Genomic DNA, 19418 nt, shown 5'->3' with positions numbered 1-19418 from the left:
GAAATTTCATTTCTTTGTAAAATTTGATAGCAGACGTAATAATTATAATGGCTTTTTTCAATGTGAAGGATATTGTTTATAAATTCAATTTGCTATAACTAAATGCCATTATTGATATCGGTACTCTGCGGCTTACCTCGCTTGCTATTAATATACTGTTTTTTACCGTAATTAATAATTAGGCTCGAAACTATTAAAATAATTCAATAATTTGTCTGACTGTTGAATGCTCCTCTGGATTTTTATGATTTATGATAATGTCATCTTTACGAAAATAGGCAGTTGAATGACAGTGACGTTGACTGTCACTTTTCATACAAAATAAAAACGGCTAAACTTTCCCACTTTATTCGTAATCTGACTACATCAATATAAGTAAGTAACTATCTCTTTGCCAGTCATCAACATGACCGTTCCGCTTTTATTTCCTCACTTTTGTCCATTAAAATTATTTTTCCTACTTCAATCTCTATCCTTCTATCTAATATAAATATTGATGAATATAGAATTTTAGCCAGTTTCATTTTTCATAACAAATAAACCTAATAAACATCAAATAAATCTAATAACACACTTCCTAACTTTTTTGCATGGCTGACGCACAAACCGTGCAGGCCAAGAAAAGAAAAAAAAGTAACTGTCCCTAGACAATCATTAATGACTATTAATTTATATATTATCAATTTCAGACAATATTTTAAATTGATGTATCTATTATTACTGGGATAAGTTCTCATCTCATTTGTGGTTTTTCAATTCAAGTCCAACACGCACAGAGTAGTCATTATTACGATAATTTTTTTCATTTATTACGTAATTAAAACGCCACGTTCCATATTAAATAAAAGACACTAGATTTTGGAATATTTTATTAATAGTGGTTTTCTTGTTTTATTGGCGCGTTATCGTATTGAGGATAATGTTCTGACCAGGTTTCGCCACCTTCTTTGAAATCTCCATTCACTAGATATTTGCAAGAGAAACTGCGACACTGAAAATATAATTATTTAGACATAGTTAGTGAGTCAGGGAATATTATAATTATCAGCAATAGTTATCAAGTCATTTGACCGTTGATTTTTATTGTTGCTTTGGTTAGTCATTGAGGTTTATTGTTTTACTCTTACGGATCATAATTTAATTTGATTCGAATTCGAATTGTTATATATTTCGGAAGCATTACTTAATGAATAAAAGTGCGATTAATCAAAATTCAAATCAGTGTAAATTGAAAACGCAAACTGCAGAATAATATATATTTAAATATTTATTTTCTTTAATATTTTGTTTTGTATGGTTTGGAAAGGCAGCGTTCAAGTATTACGTAACGAATTTTCCTTTTGTAAAACGTTACGATGCGGGGCGGGGATTGAATTACGCGTTATTCTTAATATTATTTTATACTTTACACCACATAATGGTAAGTTTTAGATTTAAAGAGTCACTGGAGTTGGTCACGAAGCGTTTTACTATTGGAAACAGAAAAGTTACGGCGCGTTTCATGGGGGGGGGGGGTCAAGAATATCCAAAAATTGCGTGTCGTAATACTTGAACGCTACCAAATGGAAAAGGTAAACTTACGTTAATTATGTGATAAATACGCTGATATATCCATTACAGGAAATTCCGAGTAATATAATAAAAATATATTTATATTGATTTTGTTCCCTTCGGAGTAGAGACCGTGGGGTTCACAGGTGTGAACACAGAGTGCACAGGCGCTAATTAAATATTTAAGTTGGTTAGGATAGTACTGGTGTCTCCAGAGCTGGTGCTTTCCTCGTGCCTCGTTCAATGAATAAGTATCGCAATACAGCGAGGAATTGCAACCAGCATTAAGGGAACTCTGCCACACGGACCAAACTTTTTAAATTGATTTTTTATTTTTTTAAATTATTATGTAGGTTAAGAATTATAAAAAGAAAAATTACCCCTGCTTGACAGTCGTTTCCTATGCACTGAAAAAAACGTATATATATATACACAAAAACATCATTAATATTAACACCTTAACCATATAATCTCATGGAAATGCCACACTTAAGACATAAAACCACACAAAACAACAACAACTAAATTAGTTTTACTGCACATTTCACTAAAGTATACTTTCATCTCCTGTGAAATTGTAATTGCGCTGTGACCAACGAGAGATGTTGATTGCGAGGCAAATTTAGATTTTATAAATCTGTCTAAGGATGCAAAGATATAAAAAAATATTCGCTTTAATTAGATATATTGATATAGCAAGTTAAAATGGACAAAAATTATTACAGAATGGCAACCACGAGATAGAAACAGTAAAAGAGGAAGACAGAGCGAGAGATGGGCAGACAGGGGTGGATCTACTCGAAGAGCTTTTGGGCTGCAGCCCAGGGGCTCCCAGTCTTAAAATCCATCCATAAGATTGGAATCCCTGAGATCAATCAACATATATGAGATCGACGTCTATCAAACGGAACGGGAAATTTCCCGTCGCTGTATTTTTTCGTGTGCGTCTATTACGGCGGAGGTCCCCTTGATAGCCCAGAGCCCCACAAATTCACGATCCGCCCATGTGGGCAGACGATATAAAGAGACGAGAAGACCCAACATTAAAAAAATAATGGAAGCAGCTGGAATAGGCCTATGTGTCACAGGACACGCTGATCACCAAAACCGGCACGTCTGATATATTAGATTAAGTTAGGTTATGTAACTAAAACAAATATTTGATTATACTGTCAGAAATAAAGGCTTAATGATAATAAAATATTATTCAAAGTGTAAAAGGGAGCGTTCAAGTAATCATACGCGTAAAAGTCGTGAATTTGGGGGGGTCCCCTTGTAAAACGTTACGATGCGGGGCGGAATTCAATACGAATTGAATTACGCGTTATTGATAATATTATTTTCGACTTTCCAGTACTTTACACCACATAATGGTAAGTTTTAGGTATAAAGAGTTACTGGGGGGTGGTCACGAAACGTTTTACTATTGGATACAGAAAACTCACCGTAGTTTCAAGGGGTTTCAAAAATTGCGTGACGTAATACTTGAACGCTCCCAAAGCTAATTATAGGGTAAATGAGTCATATTATAAGTAGCTAGCTAATCAAAAGGGCAGTTCTGTGCCTATCAGATAACTGACCCCCTGAATCTTTCTCTTATCACAACTCCGGGTGATATTGGATAACCTTTTAATTATTAGATGGAATACCTATTATGTAATTAAAGCCATAAAACTTTGCATACTACTGTGTATTACTTCTGTGTGTGTCTGAGTCTCTCTAGTCAGAAGTAATTCTGTTTAATACGAGTCTTTAAAGCTCAGAGATATTATGAATAATAATATGTAAAATACTCACTCTAGCTTCACACGCCATGCCTTCACACTGAAAATATATCAGTTATATAGTTACTCACGTGCAGGCCAGGGTTGTACAATGTAAATTTAATTCATCGTTTATTATATTGACAAAAATTGTTTATCGCAACTGAAATTTAAATTGTAATAAACAAAACAAAATTATTATATATATATATATATCAGTAACTTAGTAGTCTATAGTTGTTTCTCGAAGTAACATAGTCTTCGGGAATCTACTAAATATATTAATAAAGGTCCAGTTAAGGTTCAGAAGTTAAACACGTTTTGTCACTTGATTCATTTTAACACACCTTGCGATTAGTTACATACAACTGTTAATACTAAAGTCGAATAATGCTCGTGCGCTTTTTTTGTATGGGATCTCGATGTCGGCCGGAAGGGCCTTGACAGCTCAGCTAAGGCTGTTTTGACGAGCGTAGATCTGCCGAGAATAGGCTTTTCCCACGACCACACTTGGTGTTGGGTCAGTCACCTAAAGGCAGGACTAAAGATCTCTGGAGTGAGCGAAGAACGAGAGCCTTCCCCGGTGAAGGCGGTTTTTCATGATTCAGAAACGAGGCTCAGCAGAAAGTCACTCCTGTCACCAATGTGATTTTGACATACAGGATTTATAGTTCACTCTGTCTCGTTTCTAAATCTCAACCTGATACTCTATTACGACTCGAAAATACTTCTTGGAACGGATGTTGGACGTAATTTCGTTAACACCAGAATGAGTCAACAATATATACTATATTAGGGACATATCTAAATTTAATAAAAATAAAAATCAATGAAATTATTATTAAAAGTTAGCAATATATAACGATTTGTACATATGACATTGACAGCCCTTTGAAAATGAAAAATGTAAAGCTCGTGCAAACGTCACGGTTCTGCAACTTCTTACGCCAATATATTAAAATGTGTTACTTTGATAACATTTCGCGATAATGAAGCTGTATATTACATCCAGTTCTTGAATTCTACCGTTTCTTCGTATGTTTATTATTCAAATGTATTTTAAACTATTCACCCGTAAACGGTCATGATATGGTCTCAAATGAATTGACTTTTTGGGACTTGGAATGGACTAAGGAATTGTATGTACCTGGAAGCCTTAAATATTCATAAGAAACAAACGCTTTCTATAATATTTTTAATTTACCACCCTGAAAATTCTGTACATGACAATATGAATCGGTGAAGTCTACTTATTATTTAGCTCGCTGTTAGTTATTGAAACGGATTATAAAAACGGTTTAAAAAAATATTTGAATGAGCAGTATTGGCCTAATGGCTTTAGCGTGCGGCTTTCATCATTGAGGTCGTGGGTTCGATCCCTGGCTGTGCACCAATGGACATACTTTCTATTTGCACATGATTTTGTTTAATATTCGCTCGAACGGTGAAGGAAACCGGCTTGCCTTAGACCCAAAAAGTCAACGGCGTGCGTCAGGCAAAGGAGGCCGATCACCTCCTTGCCTATTAGATTAACAAATAATCTTGAAACAGATACAGAAATCTGAGGCCCAGAACATAAAGTTTGTATCTTGGGGATCTGTGCGACGGTGAAGGCCCAGGTTGTTTGCGATACCAAGGGCCAGAACCAGTCTGCAGACACGCAGTCTCTCTGTCTCCGACACTATAGACTCTTTAAATGTTCTCAGAGTGAGTTCATGCCTGCGATATTTTGTATCTTATCTATGTAATATTACCATTTATTTTCGACATTATCGGTATTGGTTTAGTACTCTTACGATAGTGTGTTAATTTTTTGGGAATTAATAAATGTGTGCATCAGGAACACTTCTCAATCAAAAAACTTACTCCTGCGTTACAATCCTCACCGATGCACTGTAATTAAAAATTTCGGTTTAAATATAGTTTCTTTCTCAAACAATGACATTTAAGGTTAGTTGTGTACATTGTATAATCAAATTAGAAAATAAGCTATTTAAATAAAAATATTAGATTGACAGGTAGATCGTATTGATTTACAACAGGCATGTGCGACTTATGAATTGTAAATGTTAGTAGTAACACTAAGAAATAATTCTTAGAAGTAATTCTTCTGAGGTAAGAAACCAGCGGTGTTGATAAACTTTGAAGCATTTATCTCTTGTCTTGGTATCAAACAAAAACACTTACCATAGCAAAACAGCTTGGTCCTTTACACTAAAAATCACATTTTTGAATGTTTAAAGCATATTTTTCTATAATATTGGTACTACAAAATTGGTATTAATAAAACATTAAAAATATAGACGCATACATAAACTAGCAAAGAAAAAATAAACAATAACAACAAAACTAAATATAAACTTAACCATCCTATTTAGAAATGGGCGGGGCACAAGGAAAGAGGAACAGATAAGTGGAGCAAGAAATTACTAAACTGGTGCCCATGATACAATAAATGAAAAAGAGAGGAAGACAACTTAGAAGGTGGGTAGACCAAGTTAAGGAAACAGCAGGTGGTGGCAAGTGGTGGAGAGTGGCACAGTGCAGAGAGAAATGGCGGAATTTGGAGGAGGGAGGCCTTTGCCAAAAAAAGGGCACACATACTTAAAACTAATGAGATAATGAATATAAATGTGTTTAAGTGTAAAATTATCTGAATAAGACTTTTTTTTATTATTATAATAGCGTTATACCCACAATTACGGTAAGCAGAAATAATGGTGTCTATGAATATAATGTGTTGTTTTTATGTTATAGGAGGCTCACCTGATGTTAAGTGTCCGCCACCCATGGCCACCCACAATGCAAGAAGGCACGCGAGTGCGTTGTCGGCTTTTTAAGAATAAGCACAATGAATCGATATGATCTTTCAACCAGTACATAGTTTGACTTACAAATGTGCTGCAAGATACTCCAACGCACTAAAACGAATAATAAAAAATGTCAATAATATTTATCATGTGAGCATTCAGGTAGCGGCAGTTTGAATCGTCGAAACCTCTTTTTATTAATTAATTTGTTTAAATTATTACTCAATATTATTTATTTATTATAGAAAGGCACACTAACGAAACACATACTAGGGCGTTCAACTATTATGTTACGCAATTTTTGGAGATTATTGCCGTAATTATAGTAACGTTTTCTTCTGTACCCAATAGTAAACGATTCGTGACCACCCAGTGACTCTTTATACGTAAAAGTTACCATTATGTGGTGTAAAGTACTGGAAAGTAGAAAATAAAATTAAGATTAACGCGTAATTCAATCCCCGCCCCGTATCGTAACAATTTAGAAAAGGAACCCCCCAAAATTCGTAACATAATAGTTGAACACACGACATACAAAACATAAATTATACAATAAATATAAAAGACAACCTAGTTTAGATTAAGAAATACAAATATTCAATTGGTGACCGATCAACAGTGGCTGCAGCATCTTACGCTTGAAGACGGGGAAACTGTCATAAAATGGATCTGCTTCGCAAGCACTCAAAACCTCGCTTGCTGCAGATAGACTATTTAGAGGATCATTACTACCGACAAATATACTTTAAATCTACGTGTCTTATTTATTGTACCGTTAAGATGACAGTGAAGTTTTCACTCGTACTTTTTCTATCCTCTGTAACTACTTCTTCTGACGCCTTGCCCCCTTTTGGCAATTTTGTACAACTTAATCTTTTGAATCATTTCTCGGTGTACATTATAATATGCCTATACATACAATGCTGGGTTCGAATACAAAAATAATAATGTCTATGAGTCTTTATTTTATGCACACTCAGATTGTATGACATGCTTTACATTAATCATAATATAATAAAATTCTTTTCGCCCATCCAGCAGCTATATCAATATGTTTCTTTGAAGTCGAGTTATTTTTAACCGCTAAACAGATTAAGATGGTTTTTGTATGATGGTAAGTCAGTCTTAGACTTAAGCACACCTTTATTTAACTTTAAAGGATTACAATAGTTCAAAAACCATTAATTTATTATACTTACTCCTGAAGAGCAACTGTCTCCGCGACACTGAAATTTTGATAAATAAAAAAATATTTTAAATATCCTTGAGCCGTGTATACCTCTAATCGTTTTCAATTAATATTTCTAATTGTAGATGCCTACTATTTTATTAATTGGGTTGAAAATTAACATATAGTATATCTAATTTCTTACCTTCGATTCACAACCGAGTCTGGTGCACTGAAATGATAAATGCTTTATAGATGGCAAATGAAGCCTCATATGTTTATAAAGTAAAGTCTTACCCTCGCTGGACAGGCTTCGGAATTGCACTAAAATAAAAAATAAACTATTTCACCAGAGAATTTTAAATGAATTACTTAAAAATATGTATAACCTACTTTAAATGACTAAAACGTTTTAATAACACTCTTTATTGGTTGGCATAATATTACACTTAACTTAGAGAGTTCGGTGTAGTCTGTGCGGAACGAGAACCACCGTGGGATTTGATGTCGCTGCCTTTTTTGTTACGTTCACAATGCCGTTACGATATTATAGTTGGACTATAATCTTAATACTCAATATAATAATTTTTAAATCATAAAAGTTGTGTGAATAAATGAATTTGACGCGTAGCAAATAAGAGATAAGAAGTCTAGTTCTTATTGCTTCATCCTAGAAAATTTTAAAATTTAGATTAGGGCACATAATTAGTATTATATACATACACTACCATTATGTAGAATATCTACAATTGAATGGAATAATGAAAAGGAAAAATTGCTACAATAAAAAGTCTATTAACATTATTATATGTTCAGTAATGCATAATTTTGGTGTATGTTGTACTAAGATATATGTTATTTTAAAGTCAACTCCCTGTATAACTTTTCCACATAATACCAATACTGTGCTTTTGTTTGAATGCCCATTGAAAATCAACAATTAAAATTAGAATTGTGTTTCCAAATCCCTACAGAGGAACATATATTCAAGAAATATTTTACGTTTTGCTCTTTTGTTTTCAGTCTTCTAACTGCGACTTCAATTGCTAACCAGTCTCTTGTATCCATATTATTCACATCAATGTTGTCAGCGACAATTTTCAACGCTGTCTCATCAGTGCGAAGTGCTTTCTTTGCCGCTCTAGGACGGAATGTTGTTGTCTGTAATATGTGACAATAATTAAAAGTTTTACAATTGTTTCTTGGTTCCTGACTCGATTCCCAAAGGAGTAGAAATCGATCTTGTAGGTCCAGAAAATTATTAATTATGACTATATCTGTAGTGGAGGGGAGTTACTACCTACCGCGTACCCACTGATTGACCGGCTTAAGCATCTCAATATTTCACGCGCGATTCCTGATTTGTATTGAAGGGGCTGAGGACTTTACGCCTTTTTCCCGAAGGCAAATACTACGGAGCTCTACCTGTAATGGTCCTGACTTCTCTCGCTTCATCCACGTTCATGACATTCACCATGCATGCTCGTCGGTTATGGGTGTCTTTCATCTATCCCTTCACTAGTACGTATGAACAAGACCGACCTGATCTCACCATCCACGTTTGTCTTGTACAAATGATTTTTATACTATGGATATTTAAAAAAGATCAAAATCTTACCGTTAGTCCCAACCGCTCAAGACTGTAATCAATAACGGGGACGAATATTGTGCCCTACAACAAAATATTTTCATAAAGATCGTTTCATAAATTTAAAATAAATTAATTAAATGAACTTTTAAATAAACAGCTGGTTAATGTGAATGTTATTATTTAAAAATCCAATGTTAAATTAAATCGTAAAATATCTTTGAAGACCGTAAATAATTATGATATGAAAGCAATGTTTGAAACGAAGTAAATTTTTATAGTTTCTTTATATATACGTACATTTATTACATATTGGCGATTTCTTCCTGTATTCAAATCCTATAAAATATTATATTATAAAATTATTATTTATTTATTAAAGTGCAACACATCGTATATGTATCTAGTCTAAAATACATAACAATTAGGGTGAAAATAAAATTTACTTACAATTAAAAACCTATTCACTACTTCTCTTTTCAAAGCCACAGATATATTGAATGAAGATCAGTTTAGCGGTCGTTTGGATTTAATTCCAAACGACCAAACGATTTAGCCTTTAGGCTAAATTCCACCCATATAACCGCCGTCATAACTGTGTTGCGTTTTTTATGGCAGATTTTGGCTCGCACCTCTATGTGGAACCAGCTGCCCTCTGAAGTATTTCCTAACCAAGTCGACCTAGAGTCCTTTAAGTAAAGAGCGTGTCAATTCTTAATAGGCCGGCAACGCACTCGCGAGACCTCTGGTATTTAGAGTGTCAGGTATCATGTCCGTTTGCCCTCTGTTCTAGTAATACCTTATTTATAATTTCTTTTTCGCTTAACAATGCGTATTAGGTACAAGATCGGCGCTTTACAGCGCGAATATATCAAGCTCTGGATAAGTAGTGTGTATTCTGATATTTATATAAGTTTCTATAGAAGGAATTTGGAAGATTTTTGCTGATATAAGGAATTGGGAATGACAATGTTCATATTCTGTAAGAGGTTACGGTTCTGTATTTCACCATTACAAAAATGTGTATTTGGTGTTCACTGACATTTTTAATAAATTTTACGCCGTCGTCTGATTGAGTCTAAAGCTAGTCGGTTTCCTCATGATGATTAACTTCAAGTTAGCATTATAAAGTTAAATTAATGTCACTAGTACATACTATTTACTAACTACTACATTGATATTTCGCTATATTAAACCAACTTCAAGAAATGGTGGAGTTTATCAGAGGTATTTTTAGATACTTAACATGTCTTACAGATCCTGAATTAATCGACTAATCTTACCGTTACTCTGGCTAATCCATCGGTGGTATCTTTCTGTGTAAAATAGTATTTATTAAGTAAAAATAAATATACAGTAAAACTAGAGCGTCGTAAGTGGTTTATTATAAACTAATATCTATTATCTTTGATTTACCGAAGACTTACTAATAGTAATTAAATTTTTTTAATGAATTACAAAGCTTGCTTTTTAATGTTTTTAAACAGTGGTAGAGGATAAAGACTAAGACTACATCATAAACTTGATATATAACTGTATTTTGGTAATATTAAATTCGCCTTTTAATCCATTGAAGATTCTTGTATACTATAGTGGTAATATTGGATCAGCTATTAAAAATACAACATAAAAAAGGGTTTTACCGAAAATATAGATACCCAACGTATCGGTGATCCAAAATCGTCCTAAAATGGGTATTAAAAACTTTTATTATTTTTATAATTCATTAATTAAAATATACATATGTACTACTTGCCATCAATGGGTATCCGCTAGTATTCTTTGTAGGTCTGGTTGGTTTAATAGGCTTAAAAAAATTGACAACGTTAATAATATATAGATGCATTATTAATAAATTTTTAAAGTTGTCAAAAACATTTTTGCAAAAACTCTTCATCTTTTAGTCGATATCAACTCCGGGGAAATAAATACAGATAATATAACTTTCTTTACAGCTGTGATACTTTTTGACATTCAACACCTTTGTCTTCAGTCACCGTGACCACGCACGCTGTTCGAAACGTTGGGAAAAATTTAAAATTATGTAAAATAATTATAAGTTTATTTATTTAAATGTGTAAAAGTTTTGTTAATAAAAGACAATACTATTGTTTTACCATTTGTAGTGACTTCGGTTCTTGTATCTGTGAAATAAATAATTCATTTATCGTTGCTTACTTATAACGCCTGACAGACACCTTTTTAGGCTAGGCCTCAGATTTTTGTATCTATTTTATGATCATTAGTTAATCTAATAGACAATCAGCCTTCTGTGCTTTGCGCACGCCGTCAACTTTTGGTATAAGGCAAGCCGGTTTCCTCACGATATTTTCCTTCACCGTTCAAGCGAATGTTAAATGCGCACATAAAAGAAAGTCCATTGGCCGGGGATCGAACCTATGACCTCAGGGATGAGAGCCGTACACTGCTCTGCTATTTAAGTAAATGAATATAGAGTAATTAATGTGCCTGCCTGATAAATAAGGCAATAATACCAACCTAATGAATGGGCACACTACACTTAATTAAGATTTCTGTAGGCGATATAAAAGGTGACACATTTCTGCATCTACTCTCATGAGTTGTTTAAACCTTTGTAAAAAGAAAACTTTCCTTTCGATATTTTGTTTGCTTACGTACGACCGAGTGTTATATGCACATAGACAGAAAAGTATACATTGGTTCACTGCCAGGGCTCGAACACATCAGGGATGAGAGTCGCACAAGACGCACATTTAAGCTCGTATATATAATAAGATATGTATATCTTTGTACATATGTTATAAAGCAGATCAATCCTACCTCTAATGGTAGGTCTGTAACTGATGACGATAATTGCGCAACTGACGTTTCTTTATTCACGTTGTTTATGTTCTGAAATATTGTTAAATCATAAGTAATAAAAACTATATTAATTATAATAATACAAAACAGTATTATTTATTAACACTTCGCTGCATACAGAAATGTAATATAATTGACATAATTTAATGAAAAAGAGGCAACTGGCGGCCTTATCGCTTTCCAGCGGTTATCGGAGCGATCTCTTCCAACCAACTACAGTGAGAAAACATAATTAAGGTATGCAAGAAGTGTAAAAACACATAAAAGACCCACAAAAAGTAATAGTACACAAGAATCAGAAAATTTTAAATCAGATTTCGTTAACAGACTACGAGTTATAAATAAAATTGCTATTTTGATACTTGTCACTGGTATAGTAATTAAAAATTCATTCACGTCTCGTAAAACTTATATACCAAAAAATTATATACTGAAACCTTATACACGAGTCGTTCTGGATATTGGTGAAAACCGAAAATTTCTTATAGCAGTTTTGAGTTTATCACGATGAGACAGAAAGACGAGAAACGTTTATATAATATATAGGCATCAATCAAGCTGTACAATTTTTCTCTAGAACCGAGTATGTCCAGAACTAGTATTTTATTAAAATCACTCCATTAAGACCTTTCCCTGTGGCAGTGTACTTTGAACGTTGGCAGCATTTCCTCACTGTATTGAGATACTCATTCGTTGAGCTAGGAAATACCAGCTCCTGGGTCACCAGTACTACCTTATCTTATATTATCGTATATCTATCTTCTTGCTTGTCTTCGTCTTTATTTGTTATGATTATTACATATTACATACTAAAGCTCACCCTTAATCTGCTCATAGCTAATTGTAATAATTTTTCATCAGGCGGCTGCAAAATATTAAAAAAGTTTAAAATCTAAACTTGGAAAGGGTTTGGACTTTAAGTGCTATTATTTACATGAATGATGTTAATTCATTAAAAGTTATACTTACGACTGGTCTTCCTAGTATTGGTTTTCGTGTCTGCAAAAAGATATTTATGAATGAGTTAGAATGGACTTCTTTATAGGAACGGTTCACGTCCACAGATAATTTAAATTAAATAGTGTAATTGGTTAATATATCTAACTATCAAACACAACAAATTAAATTAATGAAAGCACTATTTACATACAATTTTTTAACACGAACTAATAAAATTTATATAGAAACCAAAATTATGACGATTAAACAACTATATGTTTATAGCACCTGTATCTTAATTAAAAAAAAAATAACTCTCTCCATAGTAGCTTATAATTTAAAAAAAATCAAACACAACTACACGCAACACTCGTCGAGCGAGTTTGCTTATCTTGCGGAAGCCGCGCACAAATTATTTGAAGAGGTCAATTAGGTATAAGGGTATGCAACTATTTAATCAATTATCATCTAAAATTCGCAATATTAGCGCGTTTAACAAATTCAAAAGGGCATTAAAAATACATGCCATAGTGAATCTAATAGACTGAAATTGGGACGTGTATCTTGCTCGCATATACATAATGTTTCTCATGTACATATAATTTTTGTAATGAGAAAATAAAGTTCTTTAAACATTAATTGTAATCTGTACTTACACTGATCTGTTCCTCTTCCCAATACATACCCATCTATTAATGCAACAAATTAAAAATGTCATTTAAAAATAAGTAATCTGCCACACGCAAGCGCGTATGATGAAGCCATCGGTGTCGTGCAGTTTGAAGGCTGAGATGTGCCTGATATTATTGACAACGTAGCCTAGATCAACACTATAATACCGTTCACAGTTCGTTCTCGGTTCATAATTTTGATTGCGCAGTGTTGGCCTTGTGGCTATAGCATGCGACACTCATTCTAGAGGTCGTAGGTTCGATCCCCGGCTGTGTACAAATGGACTTTCTTTTGCACATTTAACATTTGCTCGAAAGGTAAAGAAAAACATCGTGAGTAAACCGGCTTACCTTAGACCCAAATGTCAGCCTGTGTCAGGCACGGAAGGCTGATCACCTACTTGTGTATTTGAGTAACAAATAATCACGAAACAGATATGTGAGGCCTAAAAAGGTTGTGGTGCCACTGATTTTTTTTAAACATGGATTAATTCGGACAATAACTGTTGTCCGAAGCATGCTATGAATACACACGTTGTTTACTAATATTTTACCAACCGAGATAGGACCACCTTTTATAGTATATATGTAATAGTAGGTACTTACCCCAGGACTAGGTCCGGTCTTTTTTGGTTTATACTACAACGTGTTAAAATAATTATAAAATTTACCGGAAATATTACATTCCAATTTTAAAAAAGCAAAAGTTACCGAATTAAGTCCAGCCTGCTTCAAATTGATATACTGAAAAAGTTATAGAGCTCTTTAAACTTTATATTTAAAAGCTCGTCAAAGCCATTAAAGATAATTTATTCAATCTAATAACCGGCCTAAATATAAATCTTTCTTTCAAATTTGATTTTATTCAAAGGCACAGTCGCTAATTAAAGATTTAAGTTGGCGCCTAGTAAATAGTACCAGACGCCAGAGTTGGTAATTTCCTCGAATAAGTATCGCAATACAACGAGGAAATGCTGCCAGCAAGAAAGGTACACCCACAGCGACTAAAGTTTTCAAATTTGTATAATTTTAAATTTATTTAATACTAATACTACGTAGGTTAACAATATTGTAAATACTGTATATTTGTGTGTAGGAAAGTTACAAATTAAATTAAATTTAAAAATAGTTTATATTTAAATTAATTAAAACCTACTTGGCCACCAATCGCTGCTCTCTGAAAAAAAAGTTAACTCTTTAAATGTTTAAACTTCGAATTAATTATAATCCTTATCAACCCAGATTTCATCTTTCAATATAATAAAATAAATATCAATTGATTAAAAAAGCTGTACTTACAGTATCTTCTAGAAGTTGTTTACCATATGGCTGCAAAAAATTAATATTACAAAATTCTTGTCCGTCATTTTGTTTGTAACAATATACTTATAAAATAATACATTTCTTTACGACATTTTTTAATAAGTCTATGTATATTTACCCCTAAACCACGGGCATCCGCTGCTTTCTAAAATAAATATAGTATTATACACACAAATTTATAAGATAATATCATTTCGCTAAAATACATACATTTCTCATTCTTTCCATTTCAGTGAATCTGTTGGACTGAAAAAATAAAATAAATGAAAAACTTCCTTCGAGCCGGATTTGAACCAGCGACCTATGGATAACTAACTTTCACACTACAGTCCACCGCTCTACCAACTGAGCTATCGAAGGTATATGTATAATGGCTAAATAGACAACCAAGTTGGACGACATTAATACGTATTTTATTATTGTAATTAAAAAAATGTATTTTATTAATATTGCGGTATAATTTAGCATTTTTTTAAAAAAGTATAACTTAAAATTAACCATTTAAAGCAGCGCCCGTACTTTGTAACTTTCAAAATTAATACCGAGCTGACGTTTTTATCTCCTATTTCGTGGTGCAAAATGTCAATTATATGTCAAAAGGTCGGGATCCCTATCACAGACTACAAGCACAACTTTAAATTCGACTATGTAATTTTTTTTGTTCAAATTATCATTAAAGCCTCTTCGACTATTTTGAAGTTGGTTCAGAAAAGTGACCGGAATCCAGATTGTTTTGTGTTTATCTCTTTATACATGTGTATGTATTTTTATATTGCTTAATAAGCACAGAACAAGATCTTTTAAGTATTTTTTATCATTGGCTCAGAATATCGCTTATTAAACACTAACATTGTACTATAAAACTCTTAGTTTAGATGCTAGAGTTAAATGTTAAATACCTTGGTACATTACCTCTAAATTTTGATGGATTGGTAAACGGATGCCCACACCCTAAACATATCAATAACTTAAATTAAACTTTTATTTTAAATCAAAAGATATTATATTTATCGAAATAGAGGCAATAAATTGCTTTATTTCAGTTATTTTCTCATCCCTCAGCCTACACACAATTTCATTATACACAAAAGCCAAAAACGGATTACACGTTCAAACATAAACATAACGTTCAGTTTACAATTTTGACCTCTTTATACAAAAAAATAAAAAAATAACAACATACATATATTTATAATAAATTCTAAATTCTAAGTTGCATTGATCATTTTAATAATATATTTAATAAACCTACCTATAGTTTTTTTTAATTATTTTTTAAACATTTTTTAGTTACATTAAATATCTATTTGCTGGTTATTTGTATATGAAGGTGTCGTATACGTTCATAACATGACTGATTTACGGAAATACTTTATATTGGACCGAAGAATTTGAAATAGTTTCATACAATTTAGCAGAATCTTATTGAATATATTCTAGTTCCTCGTAGAAGAAAAGTTAATATTCTTCATTTAAAAATCGTTAGCATAATATGTACTTTCAAACTTACTTTTAGGATACTTGGCAATTGAACCTGTCTCTTACAAACGCAACTCCAAATAGGCAGGACGCTCACGTTAAGTGATACTGACCATTAAGTTAGACAAAAGACAAGAGCCGAAGTCGACAAATTTACTTAACACTAAATGTCTTATTTGTATGAGATGTTAATTGTTAAAGTTAAAACATACCCGAGGTTCATGTAAGCGATTGCTAAAATCCTGTAAACAAAATCTTTCTTGTCTATACGAGTGGCGTTGGCTTTGGCCTCAGATGTTTGTGTTCCATTCGAGAACATTTATTTTTCTAATAGGCAAGTAAATGATTATACTATGCATAGTTACCTCAAAAAAACCTTCTCAGGAGAGCTTACTGAATGTTACATACATGAAAAGAAAAATAAATTGGAACGTACAACCTTAGTGTGAAAGGCGCACGCTCCAGCTACTAGGTTATTTATTCTCTTGCCTATTAAAAAAAATGGTATAGGAATAAAATCTGAAAGTAACCTATTAGGCGCACGATCAGGCAGATCTGTGGCCGAGAAGCTAGGCAGCAGGGCATCTTCCGTCGGGCCCCAGCGAACAATTACTCCAGAAATATCCACATGATATTTATGGGCGTTTCGGAGTGCGTAGGCCGACGGGACCCATGTCACCTCTTGTGCTAATAATACGACTAGAAGTGGTATCTTACTGAGGTATTTGACAATGCTGTGGCAGAATTATTCCTGCGATCTGTGCTCGAGCGACATGTGGGATAGCCCATCCCGGGAAACCCTCATGTCAGTCTCGAGGTCGAGATCGCACCTGGCCCGAAAGTCAACAACCATAATGAAATTTATGATAAATTAAGAAACTAGATTTTACAATAAACTTACTGGGGGTGGCATGCGAGGTCTGTAATTATTCTGTCGATAACACAAAATCAATCTTGTTAATGTAAAAAGTGTGTACTTATATACACGGGTTAGTTATACTTCTTTGGTGTAACAAAGAAAAACTCTTTTTAAAAATTTGTAGAAAAGGCGACACTAACAATAGAAAAAACTAAAATGTTGACTATAGCTAACGAAATTTAGGGTGTCGGTTTTTTTGTGACGGTGTGCGCTAATCGTAAAAATGTACATTGTTCCCTAACGCGCTAAAAGAACTATAAATTCAAAAAAATACTATATATAATATTAAAATTTGTTAACAAATATTACCTGAGGTTCCATATTAGGCTAAAAAAAAATTATACACATATTTATTCACAAATCTGCTAATAATTATCAGTTCAGCGACTTCGACTCTAAATTACTAATTAACTAACGATTATTTAGATTTCACAAGCGACTCATCATTCTTTTGCGCATGACCTGATAGCGCTATAATATAAATTCCTTTTATTAAAAAATCCGGTTTTCTAAATCCACTTATAACTATAAAGTAGCTTAGGTTATGAATATAAAGGTATGATAATCCTAAAAACTTTTAAAAAAATCACTAAAAATAACAAATACTAAAATCTTTTGTCAAGCGCAAATTGGTTAATAGACATTTACAATTCACGATAGTTAAATTAAATAAATTATAATTTAGAACTTTTATTAGTCCTGGTAAATTTAATGCGAAAGCATTGTTTACACTTGCAATGATTTGATTAATCTCAAGTAAAACAACTAAATATATTAAGTATAAATTTTCAAAAATAATGTCACATTAGAATTAACTAATTTATTGTATATATAATATGTTATATGTATAGTAAGTATAACAAATCGAACCCTCATCCTTTCGCTGAAGGGTTGTTTATCCCAAGGGGCACCTGGATACCTGCCAACGGGATAATCCTAAAACATATTGAAATAAATATTATTATTGAAGTATTAGAAATAAGAAAATATTATAATTCTACGTCGACTAAAGGTCTACACGTAATTTCGTGACTCCATTAGAAATTTCAATTATGCGTTCTAGGGACTTGGGGTTCAGAAGCCCTTATTAAACCTTTAAGTAGGCGCCTGGTAAATGGAACTGTTGACACCAGAGCGACCACCAGGCTCGCTGGAATAAGTATCACATTAGAGCGAGGAAATGCTGCCAGCATTAAAGGTACCACACAGGCTAAACTTTTTAAATATGTTTTAATTTTATATTTATTCATTTTTAATTATTATTATTGTGTAGGTTGAGAATATTGAAGATCTGTATATTTATATAAGTGTTAGGAAAAAAATCAATGTTATCAAGAAATGGCAACCATGCCCTCACAGTTCCGCAAAACATTCGCAAATCCCCCAGCGCTGCATGGGCGGCGGTTTAGAACTATGAAAAGCGAGCCTCCTGTTCTCTATCTCATCTCGCATAGAAGCGATAAAAGTAGGTGGTAGCTCAAATTAAAAAAAAAAAACATATCTTAACATTGTAACCGGGCTTGAAAACTTAATAAATTCCTTGTGAAACAATGATAAATGAAAGTTGTGGGTGTAAATGTTAAAAGAGAAAGTTTACAAGCCCCCACACTCGAATTCCCTGTATTTCCCGGTTTAGTCTCGATTTGACTTTTTTGGTACTTCTATAAATTCTACATAACACTTACAATTCTATAATTAAACACAAGATGATTATAGATATTAAGATACTTTATACGTATATACGTAAATTAAAAAGTTTTAAATCGATAGTGAAAATTTGGTAGTTAAAGATTAAACGTTTTGGTGGCACAGACAAACCAAGCCGTCTCAATAAATAATTGAAATAAACATAGAAAGGTCGGCTCGCATTATGGACAGTTAAGGGACTCCAATACATACTGGATACAAATTAATTTAAGCAAATAAATTGGCCAGATTGAGTGTGGTCCGTCGAGCCCGCACTTTCAACGACTACCTCCGACAATCAAATAATTTGGCTAACACTTACTAAATCTTTTTGATCAAAAAAGTTATTCCTCTGTCCATTGATACACGCAAAACAAATGATCATCAGTAACATTGCTATTCTGTGCGTGTCTGGCCACAATCAGTTCTCCAGCTGATTGCTAATTAATAACCATTGATAGTACTGCGGGTAGGGTTCGCAAATGTTGATAAGGTTCATTATACCGAAAGGCTATACTGATACTACATTACACTTTAAAAATATTTTAATTACTTCATACTAAATCAGTTATGCAGTGGCCTACCAACTAAGCATACAGAAACCTTTATAATGGGTCGTCCAGGTTAATTTGAATCTCCACTTGATGTCCGTGACACGTGATGGCTACACGGCTGAG

At 33.1% G+C, this 19418-nt stretch overlaps 1 protein-coding gene and 1 non-coding gene across 8 annotated transcripts; both read right to left on the bottom strand.

Annotated features, from left to right (window-relative positions):
- Positions 1-854: 854 nt before the first annotated feature.
- LOC123720488 lies at positions 855-19171 on the bottom strand. 7 transcript variants are annotated; one of them, XM_045677113.1, is made up of 32 exons: positions 19064-19171; positions 17926-17991; positions 17365-17382; positions 17038-17067; positions 16349-16378; positions 15570-15608; positions 14868-14903; positions 14776-14802; positions 14634-14663; positions 14491-14511; positions 14046-14078; positions 13941-13973; positions 13320-13352; positions 12694-12723; positions 12545-12589; positions 11683-11754; positions 10998-11024; positions 10637-10687; positions 10524-10565; positions 10164-10196; positions 9181-9219; positions 8911-8964; positions 8295-8453; positions 7590-7616; positions 7498-7539; positions 7324-7350; positions 6209-6235; positions 5502-5528; positions 5181-5207; positions 3349-3375; positions 1932-1958; positions 855-991 (listed from the first exon to the last, which is right to left on the bottom strand). In XM_045677113.1, the coding sequence occupies exons 1-32, from the start codon at positions 19133-19135 to the stop codon at positions 872-874; spliced, it is 1371 nt and encodes a 456-aa protein (XP_045533069.1). In that variant the 5' UTR covers positions 19136-19171; the 3' UTR covers positions 855-871. The 7 variants fall into 7 exon arrangements, with proteins under 7 accessions (XP_045533069.1, XP_045533070.1, XP_045533071.1 ...); XM_045677114.1 differs by having other exon boundaries at positions 7498-7524; XM_045677115.1 differs by having other exon boundaries at positions 14046-14063.
- On the bottom strand, positions 14931-15017 carry Trnay-gua. Its single transcript is given in 2 exon segments — positions 14931-14966; positions 14981-15017. It is a non-coding gene; the product is annotated as a tRNA-Tyr (tRNA).
- Positions 19172-19418: the final 247 nt, after the last annotated feature.

The sequence above is a fragment of the Pieris brassicae genome, chromosome 2 (genome assembly GCF_905147105.1).
Source record: "Pieris brassicae chromosome 2, ilPieBrab1.1, whole genome shotgun sequence".
NCBI lineage: Eukaryota > Metazoa > Arthropoda > Insecta > Lepidoptera > Pieridae > Pieris > Pieris brassicae.
This window is presented reverse-complemented; position numbering and strand designations above follow the sequence as displayed.

Excerpts from the sequence above, each read along its gene's own strand:
- LOC123720488 (XM_045677113.1), bottom strand. The coding sequence starts at position 19,135 with ATGTTACTGATGATCATTTGTTTTGCGTGTATCAATGGACAGAGGAAT. Across the intron at positions 10,688-10,997 it reads AACCGAAGTCACTACAAATG|CCTATTAAACCAACCAGACC; the intron begins GTAAAACAATAG and ends AATTTTTTTAAG. Across the intron at positions 10,566-10,636 it reads CTAGCGGATACCCATTGATG|GACGATTTTGGATCACCGAT; the intron begins GCAAGTAGTACA and ends TACCCATTTTAG.